Genomic DNA, 27,056 nt, shown 5'->3' on the forward strand with positions numbered 1-27,056 from the left:
TATTACTAATTACCAAACACATATAAGGAAGGAGTACAAAGTAGAACATACAGAGAAATTTCAAGAACAGAGCTATTCTCCTACCAACTTTGGATGCAAACCACAGCAAGTGTATATCTAGTTACCCCAAAAATAATACTTTAAGGTTGTCACCATCTCTGGTAGTTTCAAAGGTATTGAAGGGAATAAGAATCCATTAATTTTCCACATTAACTTCCTTTTAATATATACGTTTAGCTTAAAATAACTGATAATCTAGTTCTAAGGGCTATACCAACACAGGGTATTATCCATTACCCATACTTAACTGATTATGTAGTTAACAGATCAAGCCCCTGCTTTTAAGTCATTTCACTCATTTAAGCAACACATACAAAAACACACAAACTGTTAGGTTTCAACCACAAAAAGGAAGAAAAACTCAAATCAGCCATGTTGTTTTTTATGTCAGCAATTAAACTTGCATTTGGCCACCTTTATCAGTTATGCCAGCAGAGGGAACCACTCAAACTAGTTTTAAAACTTGAGACCCTAAGCTCTTCAAAGAATGGCATCAAGTTTATCTTTTTATACTTAGCAATGACCCTGTGGAACATGTAAATAATGAAACAAAATGGTGATTAGGAAAACTATGAGCAGAAAATAAATAGCCCCAGACTAACCTACAGAAAAAGAACATTAAGGGACAAAACTATATAAATCAAACTGCAAGTGACCCACACACCTACAATGAACTATATCTCTATTATTAGTAGGGCACATGATCCTGCTAATCAAGTCCTACAGTAACAGAAAAATCTTCCTTACTCTGCTCCCTTTTTCCCATAGCATGTACCACTTTTATCATTTACCTGTTAATGTTTATTGTCTACCTTCCCCAACTAGAATGTGAGCTTTGTGAGGGTATGTGTATTCATCAGTTTTGTTCACTAATATATACTGAAAATAATGCCTGGCCTGGCATTCAGTAGATATCCAATAAATGTCTAGCCTGGCATTCAGTAGATATCCAATAAATATTTCCTGAATGAAAGAAGAAAAGAGTAACTCCAAGGTTATAGTTTGGGGATGTATAACTGTGAAGTTTCCATGTACTACCACAAAAAGTGGAAGAATTATATTTACTGGGCTTTTCTTTTTTTTTTTAAGAACTCTAAATTTTTTTATTATTAAGCCAACATACTGTGAATAAAAATTTCAATGAAAATTATGGAAAAACAGAAAAATATTACATTCTTAAAGAAATATTTATTCAGAATTAAGGGAAAGCTTAGTATAACCTGTGAAAATCTAATTTAGAAAATTATAAGCAGATGAAGCACTAACACTGTCCCATGACAGCAATCAATCTCCCAAACAATTCTCAGAATAACCAAATTTACCATTAGCCTTTCATTTTTTATTCTATTTCTCAATGAATAAGCCTGAAAAAAAGTATCTTTTCCTATGCTATACATATCCTAGTTATACTAGTTCAAAGTAACTGTAAAATACCAGCTCAGTTATAAACAGTTAATGAAATAATCCATTTCAGAGGAAGTAAAAAATAAACTACCATCTTCAAAAAATATAAACAACTGCATTTCTTTTTCTTCTTTGAAAGCATATACAATACAGTTGGTGAACATACCATATGATCCTATTTCTAAGAGCAAAAAGTCTCAACTTTTTTTAAAAGCTCAGAAACAGTGCAAAACAAAAAAAAAGCCACTAAAAGATATTTTATGTAATAGATGATACTTGTAACATTTATGTTCCACATAACGTTAGTAACATACATAATAGCAATGTACTGTTCATTTTTGCTTAATCTACTAAGGATAATTTAAAAGTGTAACAATTGGATTATCATAATCAATAGACTATAAAAGAGAGGATTTATCTTCATTACATTTGCCTGTGAATGAGAATACTGGTTTATATCTGTAGTTTTTAATCCTGACCACTGATCTGAATAAACGATGAAACTGAAACAAAAACAGATTCCCAACACTTAGTGAATCAGAATCTCTGGAGATTTAATATCATAAATGTGTATTCTGAGAAAGCTTTACAAGTGATTCTGATATACAAAACAAAAAACTGAGAACTACTGGATTAATAATATGCCTTTACCAGACTCTAAAACAAAATTAAAGTTATTACATGATAATCATGGCTAAAGAGATTATATTTAAGATCACGTGTCCTCGTTTGGGCCTCTTGTCTTGTCATAATTAAAAGCATATTTTTTCACTCTCCAAAGGGTCCTGATTTAGAAAAATAGATATAGATAATATGATCATTCCATATTTACGGAAATTACAGCCTTTTGAAAGTTAAAAGTTGATGTTAAAGAAAATATCAACATCCCTTTCATAAGAATTCCATAATCACATTAATTCTACCATTACAATTCTAATACTCTGATGAACACAAATATCTAGATACCAAAGAAAAGCATTTTTTTGGAAAAATGAAACAAGATGAAACCAGAGAGGGAGACAAACCATAAGACTCTTACTCTTAGGAAAAAAACTGAGAGTTGCTGGAGGGGAGAGAGGTGGGGGAATGGGATGGCTGGGTGATGGACATTGGGGAAGGTATGTGTTGTGGTGAGCACTGGGTGTTGTGTAAGACTGATGAATCACAGACCTGTACCCCAAAACAAACAATACATTATATGTTAATTTAAAAAAAAAAAGAAAGAAAAGCATTCTTTTTTTTTTAAGGTAAACTCTACACCGAATGTGGGGCTTGAACTCACAACCCCGAGATCAAGAGTCACATGCTCTACTAAGCCAGCAAGATACCCCAAGAAAAAGCATTCTTAAATACCACCACTAAAATGGAAATTTGTCTGAAAAACTGAAAATACAAAAAGGTTATAGACAAGTGTAATACTAAAATTTTATGAAGTTACTGTTTAAGTAAAACATCAAACATAGTGAAGGCCCACAAGATAGACTCCTCGTTGATACACTTCCAATGTTTTGGCCTTCTTAAGTGAAAATGAATAGAGGAATATGATTAGATTTGAGATCCTCATAACCATAAGCTCCTGCTATTTGTGTATGTGATCTAGACACTGAAATTATGTGAGGACTACTTTTAAAAAATCACCCCTATTAAGCATCCAAACCCCTCCACGTACTTGGGAATTTATTTCAAGGTAAAAGTTACCAAATCCATAACCTCTAACAAGAGGTCAGCTGTCTTTGCAGTTTTTTGTCAAGACAACATATTCTTTTTGTTAGGCATAAATTTCACTGAACTGAACCCATACATGTTAAAATATGTTTGGGATACAGAAAGTGATACGTTCATAATGAATTTCAAATGTATTACTATTTCATTCCTGTTTGAAGACTTGCATCTGACTTTTTGTTTTAATGTGAAACTGGCTTCTTATCTCACTCTCCAGGAAGAAAATGGCATAGATATAAGCAGATTTCTAAAATACCACCACCACCCCCAAAAGGCAAGAGAAGTTTTTTAGTCCTATAAGAAATTATGTCTTTAAAATGTTTAAACTTAAGAAACTGACTAAAAGCTAAAATAAATCATTTGGAATAATGAGAAGTTGTGGCTTTTGGAAATGAAAAAGGAAACTAAGATTCTTATATTTAGGATAAAGAATTAGAGTGTAACATTTCAGATGGTAGATAGGGTAATAGCAAGTAATTTTAAAATACCTATTGTTTGGGGAATTTCCAAAGTTATCTGAAGTCTTCCGCTTATTTCAGTTAAGGATCATTCTGTGACAGAGTCACAGAAAAATCTACAAAGATTTCCCAGTCTGATCGGTACTCTAATAAAATAATATCATAAAAGTAGGAAATAAAAGGGGTCAAATTTCAAAAAGCGAAAAGACTGGATTTTGTACCAAATACCACCCTCTCCCGTAAAGCAGCACAAGGCTTTGCAAAGGTCAAGCCAAATTTACATGAAATGGGTTTGGCGCATGCTCTCTTATACCAGGCAAAGCTTAAACTGGAGTAGTGCTGGAGAGATTTACGTTTTCTCCTCACCAGAAGATGTCGAGGTCTTTGTGGCTCAAAAGCTGAGGGATGCTGCTTCGGAGATGGAGGTCCCTGTGGATGAAGAGGATAATTCGGATGTAGCTAACTGAATGGACCGATGTTCTATTTAAGCTTTAATATCTGATGGTGGGTCCCAATGATTTTTTTTAACTAAGTTGTTCTTTCTGGTTTTGGTAACTTTAAAGTTTTCCCAAGTAGACTGTTAATTGTTAGTGAACTTATTTTGGGGATTTTTTCATAATGCTTAAAAAGTTCATGGAGAATGATTTTTTAATTTTTTTGAGAGAATAAGAGGAAAATAGACAAAAGACAGAAAAAGAATGAAGGAGAAATACCAGAGTGTATACTCAGTTGCTTAATACTGTAATCATTCTTATTTTAGACCTAATTAGAGCTAAAACCCTGAATTCCAAAACCCTTGAATTCCATCTCCTATATATGATCATGTATGCACATAAAATACTCTCACTACATCCTTTTAGGACAGTAGTATTCATTCACTCTGTAAGGAGGATCTTCCAGTCTGTGAATAATTTAATATTCAATTGGAAAGTCTTATATTTTGGGAAATACTAGCAGATGCCAGTAAGTATTTTCTTTGAAGACTCCTCTCACTCAACTTCTTTCTAGACCACAGGCATGAAGATGAGCCCATCAGGTAATCTGCAAAGTAAAAGACGACAGTCCTGCCTTCAACATGGACCTCTATCTCTCAAGGTTAAGCTTATTTTTCTTAGTAAAATTACTGAGAGGGAACAATTCCCAAAAGGACACACAGCAGTAATATTATGGAAATCCAGCACTCAATGAAAGGAATATTACTACTAGCATTGTTAATAATCAAACACCTAATGGCAGCTAAAATGGTAATTTAAAAGTGTTCAAGTGAAATGTTCAAAATAATTCTTACATTTAAAGGCAGAGCCAGTCATCTATTGCACAGAGACATAACTATACTCATTTACATTCCAAACATAAGGAGAGACTGAGAAGAACAAACAATAGCAATCAAAGAATTCAAATAATAGCACTCACCAACACATTTCTCAGCCAATTCACCTAAAAAAGCATCTGACAATTTTGGATTCCAGTCCCTGGTATGGATTTGTAAAATGTGTTTTCTTGCCTAAGAAGAAAAGTACAAATAAGTAAAATACCAACAACCTCCCCAATGTATAAGCTGGAGCAAATTTATGCACTCACCATACCCCAAAAAACCAACTGTTTATTTTAAAAGAAATTTAAACACCATGGCATCCACATCAACTCTAATTCCCACATACAGTAATATGTAGGAGAGATCATATCTCTGTCTCACAAACTAAGATGTTTAATATTCTGAGAGGTGAAAGAATTGACTAGTGGAACACATGACTAAGTGACTGATCTTGACTGATCTAGGACTAGATTCAAAACTGTTTCACTGTTCTACCACATCAGATCTATTTTACCATCTAAATACATATGAAAAAGAAACTTTAATGTGTTATAACACTTGTAACTTTTATTAATGTAATTAACATATAGTATTATAATAGTTTGAGATGTACAATATAATGATTCAACAATTCCATACATTACTCAGTGCTAACTTCTATTTTTTTTTTTTAAGTAGGTTCTATACCTAACATGGGGCTTGAACTCACGACCCTGAGATCAAGAGTTGCATGCTCTACCGACTGAGCCAGTCAGGCACCCCAATTAGTGCTAACTTTTAAACAAAGTATAGATTTGGATTTCATAAAACTTTTGGTTCTATCATATGCATGAGTTATTACAACTGACAATGAGCTAAACAAGTAATTAATATAAAACTTGGAAAAAGTTTTAAGTTGAAAAAGTTTTCAATGAAATAAATATAATGCATATTATCTTGTAAGTTAATTGATGCCTTGGCATTTAATAAACAACAAGGTAACATTTCAGTAAATATTGATTTAATTCATTTTAAAAAATCAAATGTTTGAGCAATTCTACCTTGATTTTTTTTTTTTTCAAAATAGCATTCTCTACCTTAAATCTGACTGTATGGCACAATCAAAATTTTAACAGCTTGGTTTCAAATTAAATGAAATTTCTTCTTCTTTCACAGTCAAAAAGAAACTGAAGTAGTAAGAATCCATAATCAGCTGACATTACCATCATGAAGAGTCATATCAGACTTTTATTTTCACTTTGGCTTTCCTTCAAGGGAAAAACACTTTGTAAAACTTGAATGCACTCGTACCGTCAACACTGCTACTTGAGCTTTGTAAGACTATGAAAAAGAGGGGAGCCTGGGTGGCTCAGCTGAGCATCCAGCTCTTGATTTTGGCTCAAGTCATCTCTGGGTCCTAGGATCAAGCCTCACATGGGGCTCCACACTCAAGAGGGAGTGTGCTTGAGGATTCTTTCTTTCTCTCCTCTTCCTCTTGCCCCTACCCCCCATCACATGTGCTTCCTCGCACTCTCTCTCTCTAAAATAAATAGATCTTAAAAAAAAAAAAGTATGAAAAAGCAAATTATACCCAAGATGATAATCTTAATAGCTTGATGAGGAATTCGGGGTCCAGGACCAAAACGAAAAGAACTTCAAAGTCATCGAGATAAACCTTGCTCCAAAAGTTGATAAAATCTGGTAACAATAGCTATCGTTCTAATACCAAGTTCTAAGTTAGGTGTTCAGCTACCAAAAATAAAGCAATGATGTGACACTTATTTTCTTCCAACTTGAAGTACCGGCCTGAATAGATACTAAAAAAGTATAAAATCAAGGTCAAAAAAAATATATCATCCAAGAGCTTGTATTCTCTAGAAGATGACAGTAAGAATCTATCTGACCTCATTAGCAGCACAGGCACCACTTGTAGAAGACCCTTATAGAATTAGAAACACACCAAAAAAAATTCAGGTTGGAAGATGTCTCAAAAAAATCTATTCTGATCCCGTCATTTTACAAAATTTAAGTAAAGGTTTAGAGGAATTAAATTAATTACTTAAGGTCAAAAGTTATTGTCAGATCTCTAACACATTTAGTGCCTTACCCTTTCTCTATATAATCAATCAGAGTCTCCCTTCTTTATTGTAAAAACAAGAAAAAGAAAATTACTTAAATCAGAAATGCTTCATTATACATTTTATATGGCATACAAAATAGTAAGTTATATTGCTTCCCCTAAAAGAAAGTAGCTTCCTGGGTGCCTGGGTGGCTCAGTCAGTTAAGCGTCTGCCTTCAGTTAGGGTCATGATTCCAGGGTCCTGGGATTGAACCCAGCATCAGGCTACCCGCTCAGTGAGGAGTCTGTTTCTCCCTCTCCTTCTGCCTGCTGCTCCCCCTACTTGTGCTCATTCCCTCTCTCTCTCTGTCAAATAAATAAATAAAATTAAAAAAAAAAAGTAGCTTCCTCTACTACTAAGAGTCGGAGACAAATTCAAGTTCCTCATTTTTCAGGATTCATAAATACATAACACATAATAATTTTAAGTGTTGATGATAATAAAGGAAAAGAAACAAAAGAAATTAAAAAGCATCACTGCCTCAAGAAGGTATTTTTTGTGCTAATAAGAGTTAACAAAATTACTAAAATTTGGAAGAATCAAGGCTTGTTTTTTTTCCTATACTTTCATTTGGTCAAACAGCAGGAGTCATGATATTCCACTGCCCAAACTACAGGACTAATATGAGACACTGACTTTATCACTTTAAATTAACTTCCCAAACGGATCCTTATCATTGCCTTTAATCCTTCCCTAGATCATTCATTAGGTCTATCTCCTAGCAGACTAGTTTAGTTTCTCTGTCTTCACACTCAGCTTCTCATTCAGACCTTGCTTCCTAAATCACTGAGAAAACTGAAGCAGTCAAAAGAAAATTCCAGAGACACTCCACACTAAATTTGTACACCTGTAGGCATTTGTACCCATAATATTCTGTCTTCTCCCTAGTATCACAAACTACCCAATTCCTATCTATACATTATCTATACATTGTACATTATTTTGCATTAAGATACTCTTATACATTGTTAGGATACTAGGATGCCCTAGTATCACAAACTATCCAATTCCTATCTTAAAAGTCATTCTCACCACTCATATAGTAAATACTATGGCCCCTCTTGCCTATTAAGGACACATGGTGATAATTCTTCGTTCTCAATTTCATCACCAAAATTTCCTTCTCTATTGGCTATTTGTCCCAGCTTAAAAATAACATACTTTCTCTTGCCTCCAAATCACTCAACATCTATCACCTCAATTCTTTGCTTCTTTTTTGCAACAAAACTCTTTGAAAAACTTAATTTCATTCTCTGTCTCCAATTCCTCTCCTCCTGTTCTCTCTTAAACTAACCATACTACAGTCAAGCATTTTTGCACCCACCACTAAGTCGACTTGCTCCCATCCCATCTCCCATGCTAAAAACAATGGCCAATTTTCTCATCTGACTTAATTTAGCAACATACAACAAAAGTCACACCATCTTCATGATAGACTTTCTTCACTTGGCTTCCAGAGTCCACTCTCATACTTTTACCTTACTAACTGATCCTTAGGATAGAGGATTTGATAATCTCATTTAGTCTTATAATCTCATGACTTTAAATATTATCTAAGGAGAAAAAAAATAGTCCAAGCCTGTTCCATAGACACAGACCAAGAAAAATGACCTTAGGTTTAAGCCTCAAAGTACAGTTTTCTTGAAATGTAGAAAGTTAAAATTCAACATGGAAAACTATGTCAAGATCCGTGCTGTACAATGTAGTAAGCCACTAGCCACATAATGCTATTTTATTTAAATTTTTAAAGAAAACTCAAAATTCAGTTCCTCAGTCACATTAGTGACATTTCAAGAGCTCAACAGCCACATGTGGTTAGTGGCTACCATACTGGACATTCTCAGTGCACAATACAAATAAAGAAATTTCCATCATTACAGAAAATTCGACTGGACAGTGCTGTTCTAGACCTTGTTTATTGTTAATCTCTGATTTGTGTGGGCTGCACCTGAATTGTGAGGACTATAACTGGCATACATGACTGAGGGCCACATGACTAGAAGACAACTGGTTAATCGAGATAATGGCTTTCCTATACCAAAATGAACACAGGCTGTGTTTCTTAGAACTCAACACATTATCCACGTACACTAGAGCCTAAAAGATGTGCTTGGACTGTACGATGTCCCAAACAAGACAGCTGATGCTTCCCCATGCTGAAATAGACTCCTCGCACTTCAGCCTTGTCTTCTACAACTAAGCACACCTCTATGCATTGATACAGTCCTGAAAGCTACACTTGGGTATTGAAAATGATGCTGTATATGCTAGGTTTTCTATCCCAGGTAAATTCAGTACCAAATTAAAGCCTCTAAGTTAGACAGTCAATCCAAAACTGAGAAAACTACTAGTGGCTGCACAGACTGATTTCCAGCTGAACTATGAACTGCTCTACATAGCAGCACCATTGCCTTCATTTCCCTGTACTCTTGTACACTGTCCTAATCACAACCTTTTACATCTAAGTATGTAAACCAGGCATTTTACATGGAGATCTAAAGTCAAAGCCATATGACAATTACAAATGTGTATGTGTGTATATTATATATCCATAAATAGTACCTTCTGTCTTTAGGTTATATTTGTATGTTATAAATGTTTTAATTTTGTTTATTTGAAATGTTAAATTACATGGGAAACATTGTCAAACAAAGTATCTTCTCTATATACATCTCCCCCTTTCAAACTTGAGTTTCCAGTGAAGAGATAGTCAATGATTAAACTGCTCAAACCAATAACAACAATAAAGATGTCAAGCAGAATTAGGGGAAAACACTGTATAAAATATTAAATAACATTTTACACAATGACTGTAGATTGCCCTGTTTTAATTATACATTCTTAAAAATATACTATAATGAATAACTTTTGCTGCTTTTAATTAATTATGATATGGTCATTTCTATGAAAATTTGCACATTGGGTTCTTATTCATAAACTAATACTCTAAAAACATTATTTTTATTGGAACACAGCTCCTTTGGCTAACTAGAGACATATAACCTGCCATCCAAGATAATTACTACAATCTGGGAACTGAAGAAAAGAAGAAGTAAGCATCAGTGACCTAATCAAGGGTTTTCCTCTTCCTAAAAGTCATAAATGTTCCAATAGCTGTTAAGAGAAAAAGACTAAATTATTCAAGCATTTCTTTTTAGAATTACTAAGCTATCCCATAAGCACAAAATGTTTTTAAATGAAAATTCATAAAATACCACTCTCAAAGTGCATATATGCTTCATAACTGAATCACAAATAAATCTTCATATATAAAAACAGAAATTTTTACCTTTTGATCAGGCAGGTTGAAAAGGAATTCTCTGTCAAAACGACCCGGTCTCCTAAGAGCAGGATCTATAGAATCAAGTCTGTTTGTAGCACCAATAACAACAATTTCCCCCCTATTATCTAATCCATCCATAAGAGCAAGGAGGGTTGACACTATAGAGCTGTAACAAAAGTTTCAGACAAAATTATAAATTAAAAAAAGGAAAGAAAAAATTGTAAAAACTGCTGCTTATACTAAACTTTATCAGTCTTAAATGCTAATAAAATTATGGCATGAAATAATCTTAATGCAAAATAATGTACTGAAATCACTTTTGAAAGTATTCAAACAATACATTAAAAGACACCTAAAGCACAGAAACAACAACCAAAGAGATAAGGACTTCATCAAAATTAATAATTTTGTGCTATCAAGAAAAACGAAAAGGCACCTAAAGAATAGGAGAAAATATTTGCAAATTATATAACTGATAAGGGTCTAGAGTCCAGAATATGCAAAGAACAATTACAATTCAACAATATAAAGAAAATTAACCCAACTTAAAAACAGTCAGATTTAAATAGACATTTCGCCATAGAACCTATACAAAGGGTCCATCATCAGGGATATACAATCAAAACCAAATGAGGTACCACTTTAAAGGTTTTCTTTTTAGAGATTTTATTTATTTATTTATTTGACAGAGATAGAATACATGCAGGGGGAGCAGCAGGGAGAAGGAGAAGCAGGCTCCCGCTGAGCAGAGAGCCCAATGTGGGGCTCAATCCCAGGACCCTGGAATCATGACCCAAGCAGAAGGCAAACGCTCAACTGACTGAACCACCCAGGTGCCCCGAGGTACCACTTTAAACCCACTAGGATGATAATAATCAAAAAGACAAATAATAAGTATTGGCAAGGATGTAGAGAAATGGGAACATTCACACACTGTTTAATGGGAATGTAAAATGGTATACCTCTTTTGGAAACTGTCTGACAGTTCCGTCAACTATTAAACATAAAGTTACCATATGATCCAGCAATGTCCATAAAAGACTTGTACACAAATGTTCATAGCAGCTTTATTCACAATAGCCAAGAAGTGGAAGCAATGCAAATGTCCAACAACCGATGAATGGATAAATCAATGAAATATAATTTGTCAATAAAAACAAATGAAGTACTGATAGATGCTATATTATGGATGAACCTTGAAAACACTGGGCTAATTGAAAAAAGCCAGTCAGAAAAGTCCCCATACTGTATGATTCCATTTATATGAAATATCCAATAGGCAAGTCTATAGAAACACAATGTTTTTTAGGGCTTGTCTAGGGTTTGGGGGGACTGAAGAGGAGGTTGGAGAGTGATGGGTAAAGGTTAAAAGGTTTCTTTCTTTCTGGGGAGAGGAAAATGTTCTATAATTCATTATGGTGATGGTTACACAACTCTGGAAATAAACTGAAAGCCACTTAACAGTTTAAATGACTGAACTGTATGATATATGAATACTATCTCAATAAAACTCTTTCAAAAAAAGAAATATAGGGGTGCCTGGCTGGCTCAGTCAGTAGAGTATGTGACTCTTGATCTCTGGGTTGTGAGTTTGAGCCCCACATTGGGTGTAGAAATTACTAAAAATTAATTAATTAATTATAATGTTTTTTAAAAAAGAACTATAAAAGTCTGTTTTAATAGACAGCAATCTTGGGGGGTGCTTTATGTCTGGCAATTTATATGATGTTTAGAGTTCCTACAGAATTACAGTTGCATTACTGTAATACTTTTGGATGATTTCTTTAGAATGGCTACTATTTTACTAGCCAATAAGATCCAGCAGTACATTAAAAGGATTATTCACCACGACCAACTGGGATTTATCCCTGGGTTGCAAGGTTGGTTCAACATCCACAAACCAATCAACGTGATACAATACATTAACAAAGAAAGAACAAGAATCATATGATCCTCTCAACAGATGCAGAAAAAGCACTTGACAAAGTAAAGCATCCTTTCTTGATCCAAACTCTTCAGAGTATAGGGATAGAGGGTACATACCTCAATATCGTAAAAATCATCTATGAAAAACCTACAGCGAATATCATTCTCAATGGGGAAAAACTGAGAGCTTTCCCCCTGAGGTCAGGAATGCGGCAGGGATGTCCACTATCACCACTGCTATTCAACATAGTATTAGAAGTCCTAGTCACAGCAATCAGACAACAACAAAAAAAATAAAAGGCATCCGAATCAGCAAAGAAGAAGTCAAACTCTCACTGTTTGCAGATGATATGATACTTTATGTGGAAAACCCAAAAGACTCCACCCCAAAACTGCTAGAACTCATACAGGAATTCAGGAAAGTGGCAGGATATAAAAATCAATGCACAGAAATCAGTGGCATTCCTATACACCAACAAGACAGAAGAAAGAGAAATTAAGGAGTCGATCCCATTTACAATTGCACCCAAAACCATAAGATACCTAGGAGTAAATCTAACCAAAGAGGCAAAGGATCTATACTCAGAAAACTATAAAATACTCATGAAAGAAACTGAGGAAGACACAAAGAAATGGAAAAATGTTCCATGCTCACGGATTGGAAGAACAAATATTGTGAAGATGTCAATGCTACCTAGAGCAATCTACACATTCAATGCAATCCCCATTAAAATATCATCAATTTTTTTCAAAGAAATGGAACAAATAATCCTAAAATTTGTATGGAACCAGAAAAGACCCCAAATACTGGAATATTGAAAAAGGAAAAGGAATATTGAAAAAGAAAAGCAAAGCTGGTGGCAACACAATTCCAGACTTCCAGCTCTATTACAAAGCTGTCATCATCAAGACAGTATGGTACTGGCACAAAAACAGACACATAGATCAATGGAACAGAATAGAGAGCCCAGAAATGGACCCTCAACTCTATGGTCAACTCACGTTCGACAAAGCAGGAAAGAATGTCCAATGGAAAAAAGACAGTGTCCTCAACAAATGGTGTTAGGAAAACTGGACAGCCACATGCAGAAGAATGAAACTGGACCATTTCCTTACACCACACACAAAAATAGACTCAAAATGGTTGAAAGACCTAAATGTGAGACAGGAGTCCATCAAAATCCTAAAGGAGAACACAGGCAGCAACCTCTTGGACCTCAGCCACAGCAACTTCTTCCTAGAAACATTGCCAAAGGCAAGGGAAGCAAGGGAAAAATGAACTATTGGGACCTCATTAAGATAAAAAAGCTTTTGCACAGCAAAAGCAACAGTCAACAAAACCAGGAGACAACTGACAGAATGGGAGAAGATACTTGCAGATGACGTATCAGATAAAGGGCTAGTATCCAAATTCTATAAAGAACTTATCAAACTCAACACCCAAAGAACAAATAATCCAATCAAGAAATGGGCAGAAGACATGAACAGACATTTTTCCAAAGACATCCAAATGGCCAACAGACACATGAAAAAGTGCCCGACATCGCTCGGCATCAGGGAAATCCAAATCAAAACCTCAATGAGATACCACCTCACACCAGTCAGAATGGCGAAAATTAACAAGTCAGGAAACGATAGATGTTGGCAGGGATGCGGAGAAAGGGGAACCCTCCTACACTGTTGGTGGGAATGCAAGCTGGTGCAGCCACTCTGGAAAACAGTATGGAGGTTCCTCAAAAAGTTGAAAATAGAGCTACCCTATGATCCAGCAATTGCACTATTGGGTATTTACCCCAAAGATACAAATGTAGGGATCCAAAGGGGTATATGCACCCCGATGTTTATAGCAGCAATGTCCACAATAGCCAAACTGTGGAAAGAGCCAAGATGTCCATCAACAGATGAATGGATAAAGAAGATGTGGTATATATACACAATGAACTATTATGCAGCCATCAAAAGGAATGAGATCTTGCCATTTGCAACGACGTGGATGGAAATGGAGGGTGTTATACTGAGTGAAATAAGTCAATCAGAGAAAGACATGTATCATATGACCTCACTGATATAAGAAATTCTTAATCTCAGGACACAAATTGAGGGTTGCTGGAGTGGTGGGGGTGGGAGGGATGGGGTGGCTGGGTGATAGACATTGGGGAGGGTATGTGCTATGGTGAGCGCTGTGAATTGTGCAAGACTGTTGAATCACAGATCTGTACCTCTGAAACAAATAATGCAATATATGTTAAGAAAAAAAAAAAAGAAGATAGCAGAAGGGGAAGAATGAAGTGGGGGAAATCAGAGGGGGAGACGAACCATGAGAGACGATGGACTCTGAAAAACAAACTGAGGGTTCTAGAGGGGAGGGGGCTGGGAGAATGGGTTAGCCTGGTGATGGGTATTAAAGAGGGCATGTTCTGCGTGGAGCACTGGGTGCTATGCACAAACAATGAATCATGGAACACTACATCAAAAACTAATGATGTAATGTATGGTGATTAACATAACAACAAAAAATTTAAAAAAAAGAATGGCTACTATTTTAACTAAGTTCAATTCAAAATCATTTTGTGCATATTTTAGTTTTTGAAACTGACTTAAACATTTCTGAATAAAAATGTTGCATGTTTAATTATAACAAAAACCATACTTCTAGTAATAAAGGTCTTCCTAGTGTTCTCACTTCTACCCCTTTATTCTTAGTGCTAATACCTGCCTGAAGTAACTTTTCCAATATGCTCAATAAGTTAAAGAAATCATTCTCACTCCCAAATAAACTGTTCTAAATATTTCTCAAAACTATAAATGAAACCAAAATGCTAGAGACCCAGTGTACATGTATAGTGAGGATTTGTTGCTTGTTCTTTCTAATTAAATAAGTGAAAATTAACGATCTAAGTGTCTCACTTCAAATATCAAGGGTACAAAATAAGCATCCTTAAGTGTAAGTTCATATTTAACCTCAAATTTTTCCTTAGTACATTCCAATCACAGATAGGTATTTCAAGTGTTTGTTAAGATTTATCAGCATTTTGGGGGCACCTGGGTGGCTCAGTTAAGCACCTAACTCTTGATTTCAGCTCAGGTCATAATCTCAGGGTCATGAAATCAAGCCCCAAGTCAGGCTCTGCACTTAGCAGGGAGTTTGCGTGAGATTCTCTCTCTTCCTGTCCATCTGCCCCCCCACCCTCTCATATAAATAAATACATCTTTAAAAAATATATTTATCAGCATTTTTAAGTGTTCTCTACAAGGGTTTTCAAAAACAAAGTCTCAACCATGGCCAGAAACAGAATTACAACCTAGCTTAGATTCTACCAAAAGCTGCCTTCTTTAGAAAAATCAAATGACCTGGATCAAAATCCGTTAGTAAACTTACTACATTCAAAATAAAGTCCAAACTACTTAATACTATATTCGAGGCCTACTTGCCTACCCTAACCCTTTCTCCTACGTATCTTCTAAAAGCATCTGTATTACCTTCAAATATGGATCTAAATAAAATCAACTGGAATTGTTCTGTATGGTGTGAAGAAGGATCCAGTTTTATTTTTTCACTGGACACCCAATTCTCCCAGCATTATTTATTTAAAAGGTCATCCTTTCCCAACAGTACTGCATTGCCTCTTTTATTATAAATCAAGCATCCATATATGTGTAGATTTATATGTGGCTCTGGACTCTGTTCCATTTGTCGATTAGTCTAGTCCTCCACAACATCAAATTATCTTAACCTTAAGAGGCCTTAAAAATCAGTACAGCAAATACTCCCACCTTGTCTTCACTATTCTTATTCCTTTTTATTTCCATATAAATTAGTCATTTTGTCAAATCCCACCTCAAAAAGCTTGAACAGGATTATACTGAATCTATTGATAAATATGGAAGAACAAACAACTTACAAATATCCAGCCTCCCAACGCATGTACACGGTATTTCTCTCCATTTATTTAATCTTTCTTTAATGTTTCTGAATCAAGTTTTATTCTTTTCTCCAAAGATGTACAAGGAACTTAATTTACTCCTAGTATCTTCTTTTCTAAATGAGTTTTTAAATAGTAACTTTACATTTTTATGCAGAAAATTGGTACACAGAAAGGCAAAATTCTCTATAATGATTGGTTTAACCCTGCTAGATGCTCATTACTACATCCAAAAAGTTATCTAGAGACTGCTATGGAATTTCTACATACATAATTATATCATCTATAAATAATAACAGTATTGTTTATTCCTCTCCATTACACACACCTTATATTGTTTTGTCTTACCAGACTACACTGACTGGGATCTGTGTACAGCGTTGATCACAAGTGTTCATAGACATGCTTATAACTGTCATACTAAAGTTTTCATCTTTCAACATTGTTTGTAATAGGTTTTTACAGATACCTATATTCCTCATTCTCTGAGTGACCTTATCAAAAACAAATATTAAAAGGGGAACCCTCCTACACTGTTGGTGGGAATGCAAGCTGGTGCAGCCACTCTGGAGAACAGTATGGAGGTTCCTCAAAATGTTGAAAATACAGCTACCCTTAGACCAGCAATTGCACTACTGGGTATTTACCCCAAAGATTCAAAGGTAGTGATCTGAAGGGGCAAGTGCACCCCAATGTTTATAGTAGCAATGTCCACAATAGACAAACTATGGAAAGAGCCTAAATGTCCATCGGCAGATTGATAAACAAGATGTGGTGGATATATATACAAGGGAATATTATGCAGCCATCAAAAAAGTGAAATCTTGCCATTTGCAATGACGTGGATGGAACTAAAGGGTATTATGCTAAGAGAAATAAGTCAATGAGAGAAAGACAATTATCATATGATCTCGCTGATATGTGGAATTTGAGAAACAAGGCAAAGGATCATGGGGGAAGAGAGGAAAAAATGAAACGGGACAAAACCAGAGAGAGAGACAAACCATAAGAGATTAAAACTCAGGAAACAAACTGAGGGTTGCTTGAGTGGAGGGGAGCGGGAGGGATGGGGTGGTCATGGACACTGGGGAGGGTATGTGCTATGGTGAGTGCTGTGAATTGTGTAAGACTGATGAATCACAGACCTGTACCCCTGAAACAAACAATACATTATATGTTAATTTTAAAAAAGTTGTAATAATAAAAAAATATTAAATTTCATCCAACATTTCTTCCACATCTATTGAGATGATTATATGATTTACCATTAACATAGTAATATGATAAATTTACCTTAATTGATTTCTCTCATATTAATCAAACCTTGTATATGTGAAATACAATCAATTTGGTCGTGATGTTATTATCCTTTTTATATCTTCCTGGAAACCACATGTTACTAGTTTGTTTAGGAATTTTATATCCACATTCACAACTGAAACTGGATTCCAATTAACTTCATCATACCATTCTGAACAAGTTTTTTCTTTTTAAGCCTTTCGAAGATAAACTTGACATACAATACACAACATATTTAAAGTATACAATGGAGTAAGTTTTGAAGTGTGTATACACCTGTGAAACTACCATCACTATCAAAATAAGTAACATATCCAACACACTCTTCCTCACGTCCCTTTGTAATCCATCCCTACTGCTCCTCCTTCACCTCTTCCAATCCCCAGGCAACTGCTAATCTATGTTCTCTCACTACAGATTAGCTTGCATTCTCTAAAATTTTATATGTATGGGATCACACAGTAAGTACTTTTTTTTCTGGATTCTTTCATTCAGCATAATTATTCTGAGATTCACTGCACTGTTGGTTTACTAACAGCCTGTTGCTTTTTATGGTTAAGCAATATTCCATTGTATGGGTATACCACAATTTGTTTATTGATTCACATGTTGATGGCCCTTTGGATTGTTCCCAATTTGGGACTATTACAAAAAAAGCTATGAAGATTCATATAAAAGTCATGGTTTTTTCTTAAAAGTTTTCTACAATAACCTCTTAAGTTCAGGCCTTTATCCTCCTAACCTTTAACATTTAAAGAATCTGATACATCACATTTTGCATTCCTAATACCACTTATCAATGCCTTCTTTTTCTCACGACCAATCATGCCAAAGATTTGTTAATTTTATTACTTTTTTTTCAAAGAAGCAACTTTATGATTTCTTGATATCTATATATCTTTCCCTGCAGTTCATATATTGTTTGCAATTTTTTGTTTACTCGTAACACAGAATTAAAATTTTAAGGTTTTTTTTAAGATTTTATTTATTTATTTGACAGAGAGAGACACAGCAAGAGAGGGAACACAAGTAGAGGGAGTGGGAGAGGGAGAAGCAGGCTTCCTGCTGAGCAGGGAGCCCAATGCGGGGCTCGATCCCAGGACCCCGGGATCATGACCTGAGCAAAAGGCAGACAATTCATGACTGAGCCACCTAGGTGCCCAAAATTAAAATAGTTCTTAACATCAAATAAAATTCTCTGCTTATATCTTTTTGTAATTTGTTTCATGAACTTTGTATATGACTAAGCCTTGGAAATTAGTTATGATTTAAGCCAGGATATACAACCAAATTTTATAAATCCTGTGTATGTTTGGAAACAGTGTTCATCCTGTACTTATCTTATGTAAGTATACCCACTAGATAATAAAATAATCTAAATAAAACAATCTATCAGGCATTAACTTATTTTTTGTTCATTTGGTCTTTTAATTACTGAGAGGCATATAATCTCTCTCCACATGATTATCAATTTGACTCTGCAGTTTTGTCACTTTTTGTTTTATACAGTTTGAAACACAGTCATCAGGGAATTACAAAATCTAAATTATTACAGCTTCTAATAAATTGAAGCTTTTATGGGGTGCCTGGGTGGCTCAGTGGGTTAAGCATCTGCCTTTGGCTCAGGTCATGATCCCAGGGTCCTGGATCAAGCCCTGCATGGGGCTCCCTGCTAGTGGAGAGTCTGCTTCTCACTCTGCCCCTCCCCCTGCTCGTGTGTTCTCTCTCTCTAATAAATAAAACCCTTAAAAAAATTGAAGATTTTAGCATTATAAGTTGGTCTTCTATATAATAATGCTTTCTGCCTCACAGTCTATCTTGTCTAATACTAACACAGCAGTATTCTGTTAGTATTTACTTGGCATACTTTCATGCCATTTTATGAATGACTATTATGGACATTTTACTTTTTTTTTTTAAGATTTTATTTATTTGACAGAGAGAGAGAGAGACAGTGAGAGAGGGAACACAAGCAGGGGGAGTGGGAGAGGGAGAAGCAGGCTTCCCACGGAGCAGGGAGCCCGATGCGGGGCTCGATCCCAGGACCCTGGGATCATGACCTGAGCCGAAGGCAGACGCTTAACGACTGAGCCACCCAGGCGCCCCTATTATGGACATTTTATATGAACAAAATAGTATGGGGCACCTGAATGGCTCAGTCAATTAAGCATCTGACCTTTAATTTTGGCTCCTGATCTCAGGGCCATGAGATTGAGCCCCATGTCTGCTTGGGATTCTCTTTCCCTCTCCTTTTGCCCCTCTCCCCAGTTCATGCACTCATTCTAAATAAATAAATAAAATCTTTTTTAAATAAATAAATAATAAGATAAATAAAATAAAATAGTATAACATGTATGAATTACTTCACTCAGCATTAAGTCTTTGAGGTTCATCCATGTTACATGTACCTGTACAAGGTAAACCCAAGTAGCATGTGTCAGAATTTCATTCCTTTTTAAGGCTCAATTGTATGGCTAGAACACATTCTGTTTATCCATTCAGCAGTTGATGGACATATGGATTATTTCTATGTTTTGGCTATTATGAATAACACTGCTATGAATATTTGTAACTAAGGTTTTGCATGTCTTTTTCCCACCATTTTACTTGGAATCTTTCTATATCCTTGTATGTAGTGAGTCTCTTATAAACAAAGTGCCATCATATTTTATTTTTCCCAGTCTGATAATCTTTGTCTGTTAAAAAGAACATTTAGGGGGAGCCTGGGTAGCTCAGTTAAGCCTCTGACTCAGTTTCGGCTCAGTCATCTGATGGGTGGTGGGATGGAGCCCCGCGTAGGGCTCTGCTGTAAGATTCTCTCCCTCAGCCCCTCCCCCCCACATACTCACTCTCTCTCTCTCTCTCAAATAAATAAATAAATATTTAAATCTTTTTAAAAAAAAAAAAGAACATTTGGTCTGGGGCATCTGGGTGGCTCAGTCGGTTAAACGGCAGACTCTTGATTTCGGCTCAGGTCATGATCTCGGCTCTGGTCATGATCTCAAGGTCCTGGGATCAAGCCCCGAGTTGGGCTCCATGCTCAGCAGGGAGTCTGCTTGAGGATTCTCTCTCTCCTTCCTCTCCCTTGGCCACCCCCACTCACATGCGTTCTCTCTCTCTTTAAAATAAATAAATCTTTTAAAAAAACAAAAAAAGAACATTTAGTCCCTTTAACATTTCATGTCATTTTTTATGTATTTGGGTTTAAATCTACAATTATATTTGTAATGCTTCTCCCACTGGTTCTATGATTCTGCTTCTCTTCTTGACTGCATTTCAATTTTTTTTTTAATTATTCTATTCCTCCCCCCAACCACCAACTAACATTTTAGAAATTACAATATATTTCTGTTAGTAATTATTCTAAAAATTAAAACCTGCATACTTGGTACTCAAAGGTTCCCTTTGCAAGTCTGGATGGATGAAAACCCTGCCAGATAACCCCTTGCTCTGCTTCAGAAAGTAACTATAAGGGGTGCCTGGGTGGCTCAGTCGTTAAGCGTCTGCCTTCAGCTCAGGTCATGATCCCTCAGCCCCACATTGGGCTCCCTGCTCCACGGGAAGCCTGCTTCTCCCTCTTCCACTCCCCCTGCTTGTGTTCCCTCTCTCTCGCTGTGTCTCTCCCCGTCAAATAAATAAATAAAATCTTAAAAAAAAAGAACTATGAAACCTATAAATAATACATAAGCACTGAAGGAACTGGTGAGTTTGTTGGAAATTCATGGTCATCTGCAGAAAAGGAGAACATGTAGAAAGCAAGGTCCCCTCTGGCTTTCAGCATGGGGCTAAGTACAGTGAGGTAGGTAAGGAAAGTTATGTTAAGGGAAACCCCTTAACTTTCCAGCCTGAGAGTTCAGAAAAGAGATGACTGACCATTAACACTAAAGAATCCACAAGGGCAAGAGCCAGTGAAGACATCCCCAAACTCCATCTACCCACATCTATGAATGACCCCTAACAACAAAGACACAGAGCGAAGAACGCAGCTAAAGATAAAAGATTTGAAAGGAGACCAAAGCTGCCAGCCAAGAAACAGTCTGTAGTTCAAGCCTAAAGCAGAAAATTATCTGTAAAACATAGGAAATACTATTCATAAAAGAAAAATAATAAAATCCAGAGCCTTCACAAACTAACATTAATAAATCCAGGATGCAATCCAAAATTACCCAACAAATGCAGTAACCAAAACAATAAAACATATTTTCAGAAGAAAAGAAAATCAAGCAAGCCTAACAGTGAGATGAAACCAGATGTTGAAGCTAACATAAGAGGGTTTTTTTAAAGATTTATTTATTTTAGAGAGAGCAAGGGGGTGGGGGGCAGAGGGAGAGGGAGACAAAGTCCCAAGCAAACTACTCACTGAGCATGGAACCTGATGTGGAGCTCAATCTCATGACCCTGAGATCACGACCCAAGCCAAAACCAAGAGTCAGACGCTTAACCAACTGTGTCACCCAGGCGCCCCTAACACAAGAGGATTTTATTTATTTATTTTAAGATTTATTTATTTATTTGACAGAGAGAGACACAGCGAGAGAGGGAACAGAAGCAGGAGTGGGAGAGGGAGAAGCAGGCTTCCCGCGGAGCAGGGAGCCCGATGTGGGGCTCGATCCCAGGACTCTGGGATCATGACCTGAGCCAAAGGCAGATGCTTAACGACTGAGCCACCCAGGCACCCAATACAACAGGATTTTAAAGCAACTATTATTAACCTTGATGAAGTAAAACAAAATGTTTAAATGCATGAAAATCACATTGGAAAATATAAATAATGAAAACGAATCAAGGAGTGCCTGGGTGGCTCAGTCAGTTAAGCGTCTGACTCTTGATTTCAGCTCAGGTCATGATCTCAGGGTTATGACACTGAGCCCCACATTGGACTCACTACGCAGTGTGGAGTCTGCTTAAGATGCTCTCCCTCTGCCCCTCCCCTCCATGCTTACACACGTATGAGCACACACTTTGCGTGTGCTCTCTCCAAAAAAGAAAAAAAAAAATCAAATGTAAGTTCCACAACCGAAAAACATAATTTCTGAAATAAAAAAATGTGTTGGCTGGACAAAACAGCAAAATGGACATGACAAAGTAAAAAGTAAGGACTGACCAAAGACTGATGAAAGTATTATCCAAGATGAAGAGAGAAAGATTGAAAAAAGACTAATTTGCAGATACATGATAAACACAGATCAGAATAAACACGAAGCCCATACTGAGACCTGTCACAGCTAAGCTGTTAAAAACCAAAGCTACAGGGGCACCTGGGTGGCTTAGCTGGTTAAGCAACCTACTCTTGACCTCAGGGTTGTGAGTTTGAGCCCCACATTGGGCTACACCTAGGCATGGAACCCACTTAAAAACAACAACAAAACCACAAAGCTATAGAGCAAATATTCAAACCAGCAGGAGAAAAACCACATATTATAAAGCATAGGAACAATGACCCAATTAATGGCTTTCTACTTCTAGACTGCAATGTAGGGGACACAGAATCCTGGTGGGAATCAGCTGACTCACTGAGTGGAAGAGACAGAGCTAAGATTCCGAGGACACCAACAGGACTTAGAGTTCATCAGAAAGAGTACCAGAGAAGAGAGCACTGCACAGACAGAACTTAGGAAATACCCACAGGGCCCCTCAAGACTTCAGCTAAACATTGAATGCACGTGAGGAAATTTATCACAGCTTAGGGGAAAAAACACACAGAAGGAAGAAAAGTAACAGTATTTTGCCCTCACAAAGAACCAGGAATATTGCCATTTCCCACAAGCCAGACTGGTAAATCTCATGATTCACAGGTCATTGCAAGTAATACACAGAAGGACCCTCCTTCATTAGTGGGGAATAATTTGCTACACGAAACGCTACTCCAGATCCACATAACAAACATTAAAAGCAAGATTCAAAAGAATCAAATTGTTTTCAAGTAAATTAACTGTGCCCCCCAAAAAACTCAAAAATATTTATTCATAATATCCTACCTAGAACCCAACAAGGCAAAATTTATAGTATCTGGCATCCAATAAAATTGCCAAGCACACAAAGAAGAAAACAATATATATATATATAATATAATAAGAAAAATCAATCAAATAAAATAAATAAAATCAACCCCAAACTAAGATATTACAATTAGCAGATAAAGACATTAAAGTAGGGCGCCTGGGTGGCTCAGTTGGTTAAGCGTCTGCTTTCAGCTCAGGTCATGATCCCAGGGTCCTGGGATTGAGTCCTGCATCGGTCTCCTTGCTCAGCAGGGAGCCTGCTTCTCCCTCTGCCCATCTCCCTCGCTTGTGCTCTATCTCTCAAAAATAAATAAAATCTTTAAAAATAAATAAATAAATAAATAAAGACATTAAAGTAGTAATTATAACTATATTCCATATGTTGAGAAGTTTCTTGTATTTTTCTTATATTTTTATATAGACGATACAAAACAAATCCACATAGAATTTATCAAGATCAAAATAAAAATCGTAAGACAAAAAAATATAATGAACCAGATTAAGAATAGACTAGACACTGAAAATTAGTTGACTAAAAGAGCAAAGCAATTTCTCAAAATGAAACACTGAGAAGCTGGCTCAAAGCAAAATTAGGGGTGCCTGTCTGGCTCAGTTGGTAGAGTATGTGACTCCTGATCTCGGGGTTTTGAGTTTCAGCCCCACACTGGCTGCGAAGATTACTTAAAAAATAAAATCTTTAAAAAAGCACAATTAACTCATTGTCAGTGAACTGTGAGACAGGACTAAGCAACTTATAAGTGTAACTGGAGGCCCACAAGGACAGGAAAGACAGTAACAAGGGAGACAGAGAAATATTTTAAGAAATAATGGCCAAGGGGCACCTGGGTGGCTCAGTCAGTTAGGCGTCTGCCTTCACCTCAGGTCATGATCCCAGGGTCCTGGGATCGAGCCCCATGTTGGGCTCCCTGCTCAGTGGGGAGCCTGTTTCTCCCTCTCCCTCTGCCTGCTGCGCCCCCTGCGCATGCTCGCTCTCTCTGTGTGTCAAATAAATAAATAAAATCTTAAAAGAAAAAAGAAAAAGAAATAATGACCAAAAATGTTACAACTATGAAGAAAACTAGAAGCTCACAGATTTAAGCAGCTCAAATTCAAGAATGAGAAAAAAAATGGAGAAAACTCTACCAAGGAATATCATTAAATAAATTGCACAAAACCACCGATAAAGTAGAAAACAAATATTAAAAGCAGTCAAAGGAAAAAGATACATGTATTACAAACAAAGAGGACAACAAAGTCCTCACTGAAACAATGTAAGGGAGAAGTGGACCAACGGCTTTAAGTACTAAAAGGAAAAAAGTGTAAAACTCGAATTTTATACCTAGAGAAAATATTCAAAACTATAGGCGTTTTCTCGAAAAGTTAAGCATAAAAGTACTATACAGCCCAGCAAATCAACTCCTAGGTATATGCCCAAAAGATATGAAAATATATGTACACACACAGATTTGCACATGAATGTTCACAGCAGCATTATTCATAATACCCCAAATTGGAAACAAACTAAATACATATCCAATGTGTGCCTTATCCAAACAATGGATACTATTCATCAATAAAAAAAGGAAAAAACAGTGACACATGCTAAATCATACTCATTGAAAGAAACCAGACACAAGAGACTACATACTGTATGATTCTATTTAGATGAAATGTTTTCAGAAAAGGCTGGTTGGCTAGGGTGAAGAACAAGGATTTACTACCAATGGACATACTGGATCTTACAGAGGGAAGAAAAATGTTCTAAAATTGCTTTATTTTAATGGTTGTATCAGTTGGTATATTTATTTCTTTTTAAAGATTGTATTTATTTATATGAGAGAGAGAATGAGAGAGAGAGAGAGAGCACATGAGAGGGGGGAGGGTCAAAGGGAGAAGCAGACTCCCTGCGGAGCAGGGAGCCTGATGCAGGACTCAATTCTAGGACTCCAGGATCATGACCTGAGCCGAAGGCACTCACCTAACCAACCTAGCCACCCAGGCGCCCCAGCTGGTATATTTTAAAAATCACTGCATTTTATACTTGAAATGAGTAAATTTTACAATATATGAAACCATTATACTTTTATTGATGAACTAAATATTGATATTTATGTATCAGTGAGCTAATATATAAAATAAAACTCATTAGAACTGTTTGTTTTGTTTTTTAAGTTAAAGACCAGGGTTCCTGGGTGGCTCAGTCTGTTAAGCATCTGCCTTTGGCTCAGGTTACAATCCCAGGGTCCTAGGATCAAGCCCCACGTCAGGCTCCCTGCTCAGTGGGGAGCCTGCTTGTCCCTCTCCCTGCTGCTCCCCCCTGCTTGTGCACTCACGCTAACAAATAAATAAAATCTTTAAGAAAATAAGGAGTTAAAGACCTTTTCAGACATGGAAAAGCTGAAAGGATTTATGCCCTGTAGACCTACACTATAAGAAATGTAGGCAGAAAGAGAATTCTAGCACATGGAAATAGAGATAGCCACAAAATAAGGAATATCAGAAATGGTAGCTACATGAATAATTCTTTAAGGATGATGATGACAACTATGGTTATTAGTATTATTATTTAATTCTCTTCGAAAGAGTGTGTGGTATAAAAATTTACGACAATAATAGCACAAATCCCAAGAACGAAAAAATGCAAGCATACTATTTAAAGGTTTTCCACTATATGTGACATGGCATATTGTCACTTTAAGGTAAATGATAACCCTTAAATGATAACCACCATGAAAATAATAAAACATAATAAGCTAACACAAGAAATACAATGGAGACGTGCCTGGGTGGCTCAGTTGGTTAAGCATCTGCCTTCAGCTCAGGTCATGATCCCAGGTCCTGGAATCAAGCCCCGCCATCAGGCTCCTTGCTCAGCGGGGAGCCTGCTTCTCCCTCTCCTTCTACCTGCCACTCCCCCAGCTTGTGCTCTCTATCAAATAAATAAAATCTAAAAAAAAAAAAAAAAAAAACCACACGACAGAATCCTAAAAAAAAAAATTTCAGTTAATCAAAGGACAGAAGAACAAGAGGGAAAAAACGGAACAAGGAACAGATGGACAAATAGATAACAATCATCAAGATAATAAATTTAAACCTAACTTTATCAATGGTCACATGAAATGTAAATGCCTATTTTGGGGGGAAATGGGTATATTCATGATCTTGATTATAGTTATGGTTTCATGGGTATATACATACGTTAAAATCTGTCATGTGTACTCTTTCAGAATGTCAATACTGCATATTTATATAGTATGTTTTATATGTCAATTATATTTCAATTAAAAAATCAACAGTAAAATAAAAAGGAGATTCTAAAATATCTTCAAAAATTCTTTTTAAAAAGGCAGGAAAGGAAAAACAGAAAAAGAAAACAACTGACACAAACAGAAAAAAAATATGGTTGTTCTCCAATTCATCCATGTCAATAATTACATAAATATTTATGGACTACACAAACTAAATACAGAGTACAGAGTGTCAGATTATGAAAACAATAGGCAATACATCTATTTAAAAAACACCCTAGGGGCACCTGGATGGCTCAGCTGGTTAAGCGGCTGAC

At 36.1% G+C, this 27,056-nt stretch overlaps 1 protein-coding gene across 2 annotated transcripts in view; it reads right to left on the reverse strand.

Moving 5' to 3' along the window:
- ATAD2B (ATPase family AAA domain containing 2B) overlaps positions 1-27,056 on the reverse strand; it is a 161,657-nt gene that overhangs the window by 75,425 nt on the left and 59,176 nt on the right. For both annotated transcript variants that reach the window (XM_028099431.2, XM_028099430.2), the window contains exons 14-15: positions 10,348-10,507; positions 5,058-5,148 (exon numbers count right to left, since the gene is read on the reverse strand). In XM_028099431.2, the coding sequence (XP_027955232.2) occupies positions 5,058-5,148; positions 10,348-10,507 (251 nt within the window). The remainder of the gene's footprint in view (positions 1-5,057; positions 5,149-10,347; positions 10,508-27,056) is intronic.

The sequence above is a fragment of the Eumetopias jubatus genome, unplaced genomic scaffold (assembly GCF_037043125.1).
Source record: "Eumetopias jubatus isolate StellerSeaLion01/CBP00866 unplaced genomic scaffold, mEumJub1_p1.0 scaffold_9, whole genome shotgun sequence".
Taxonomy (NCBI): Eukaryota; Metazoa; Chordata; class Mammalia; order Carnivora; family Otariidae; genus Eumetopias; species Eumetopias jubatus.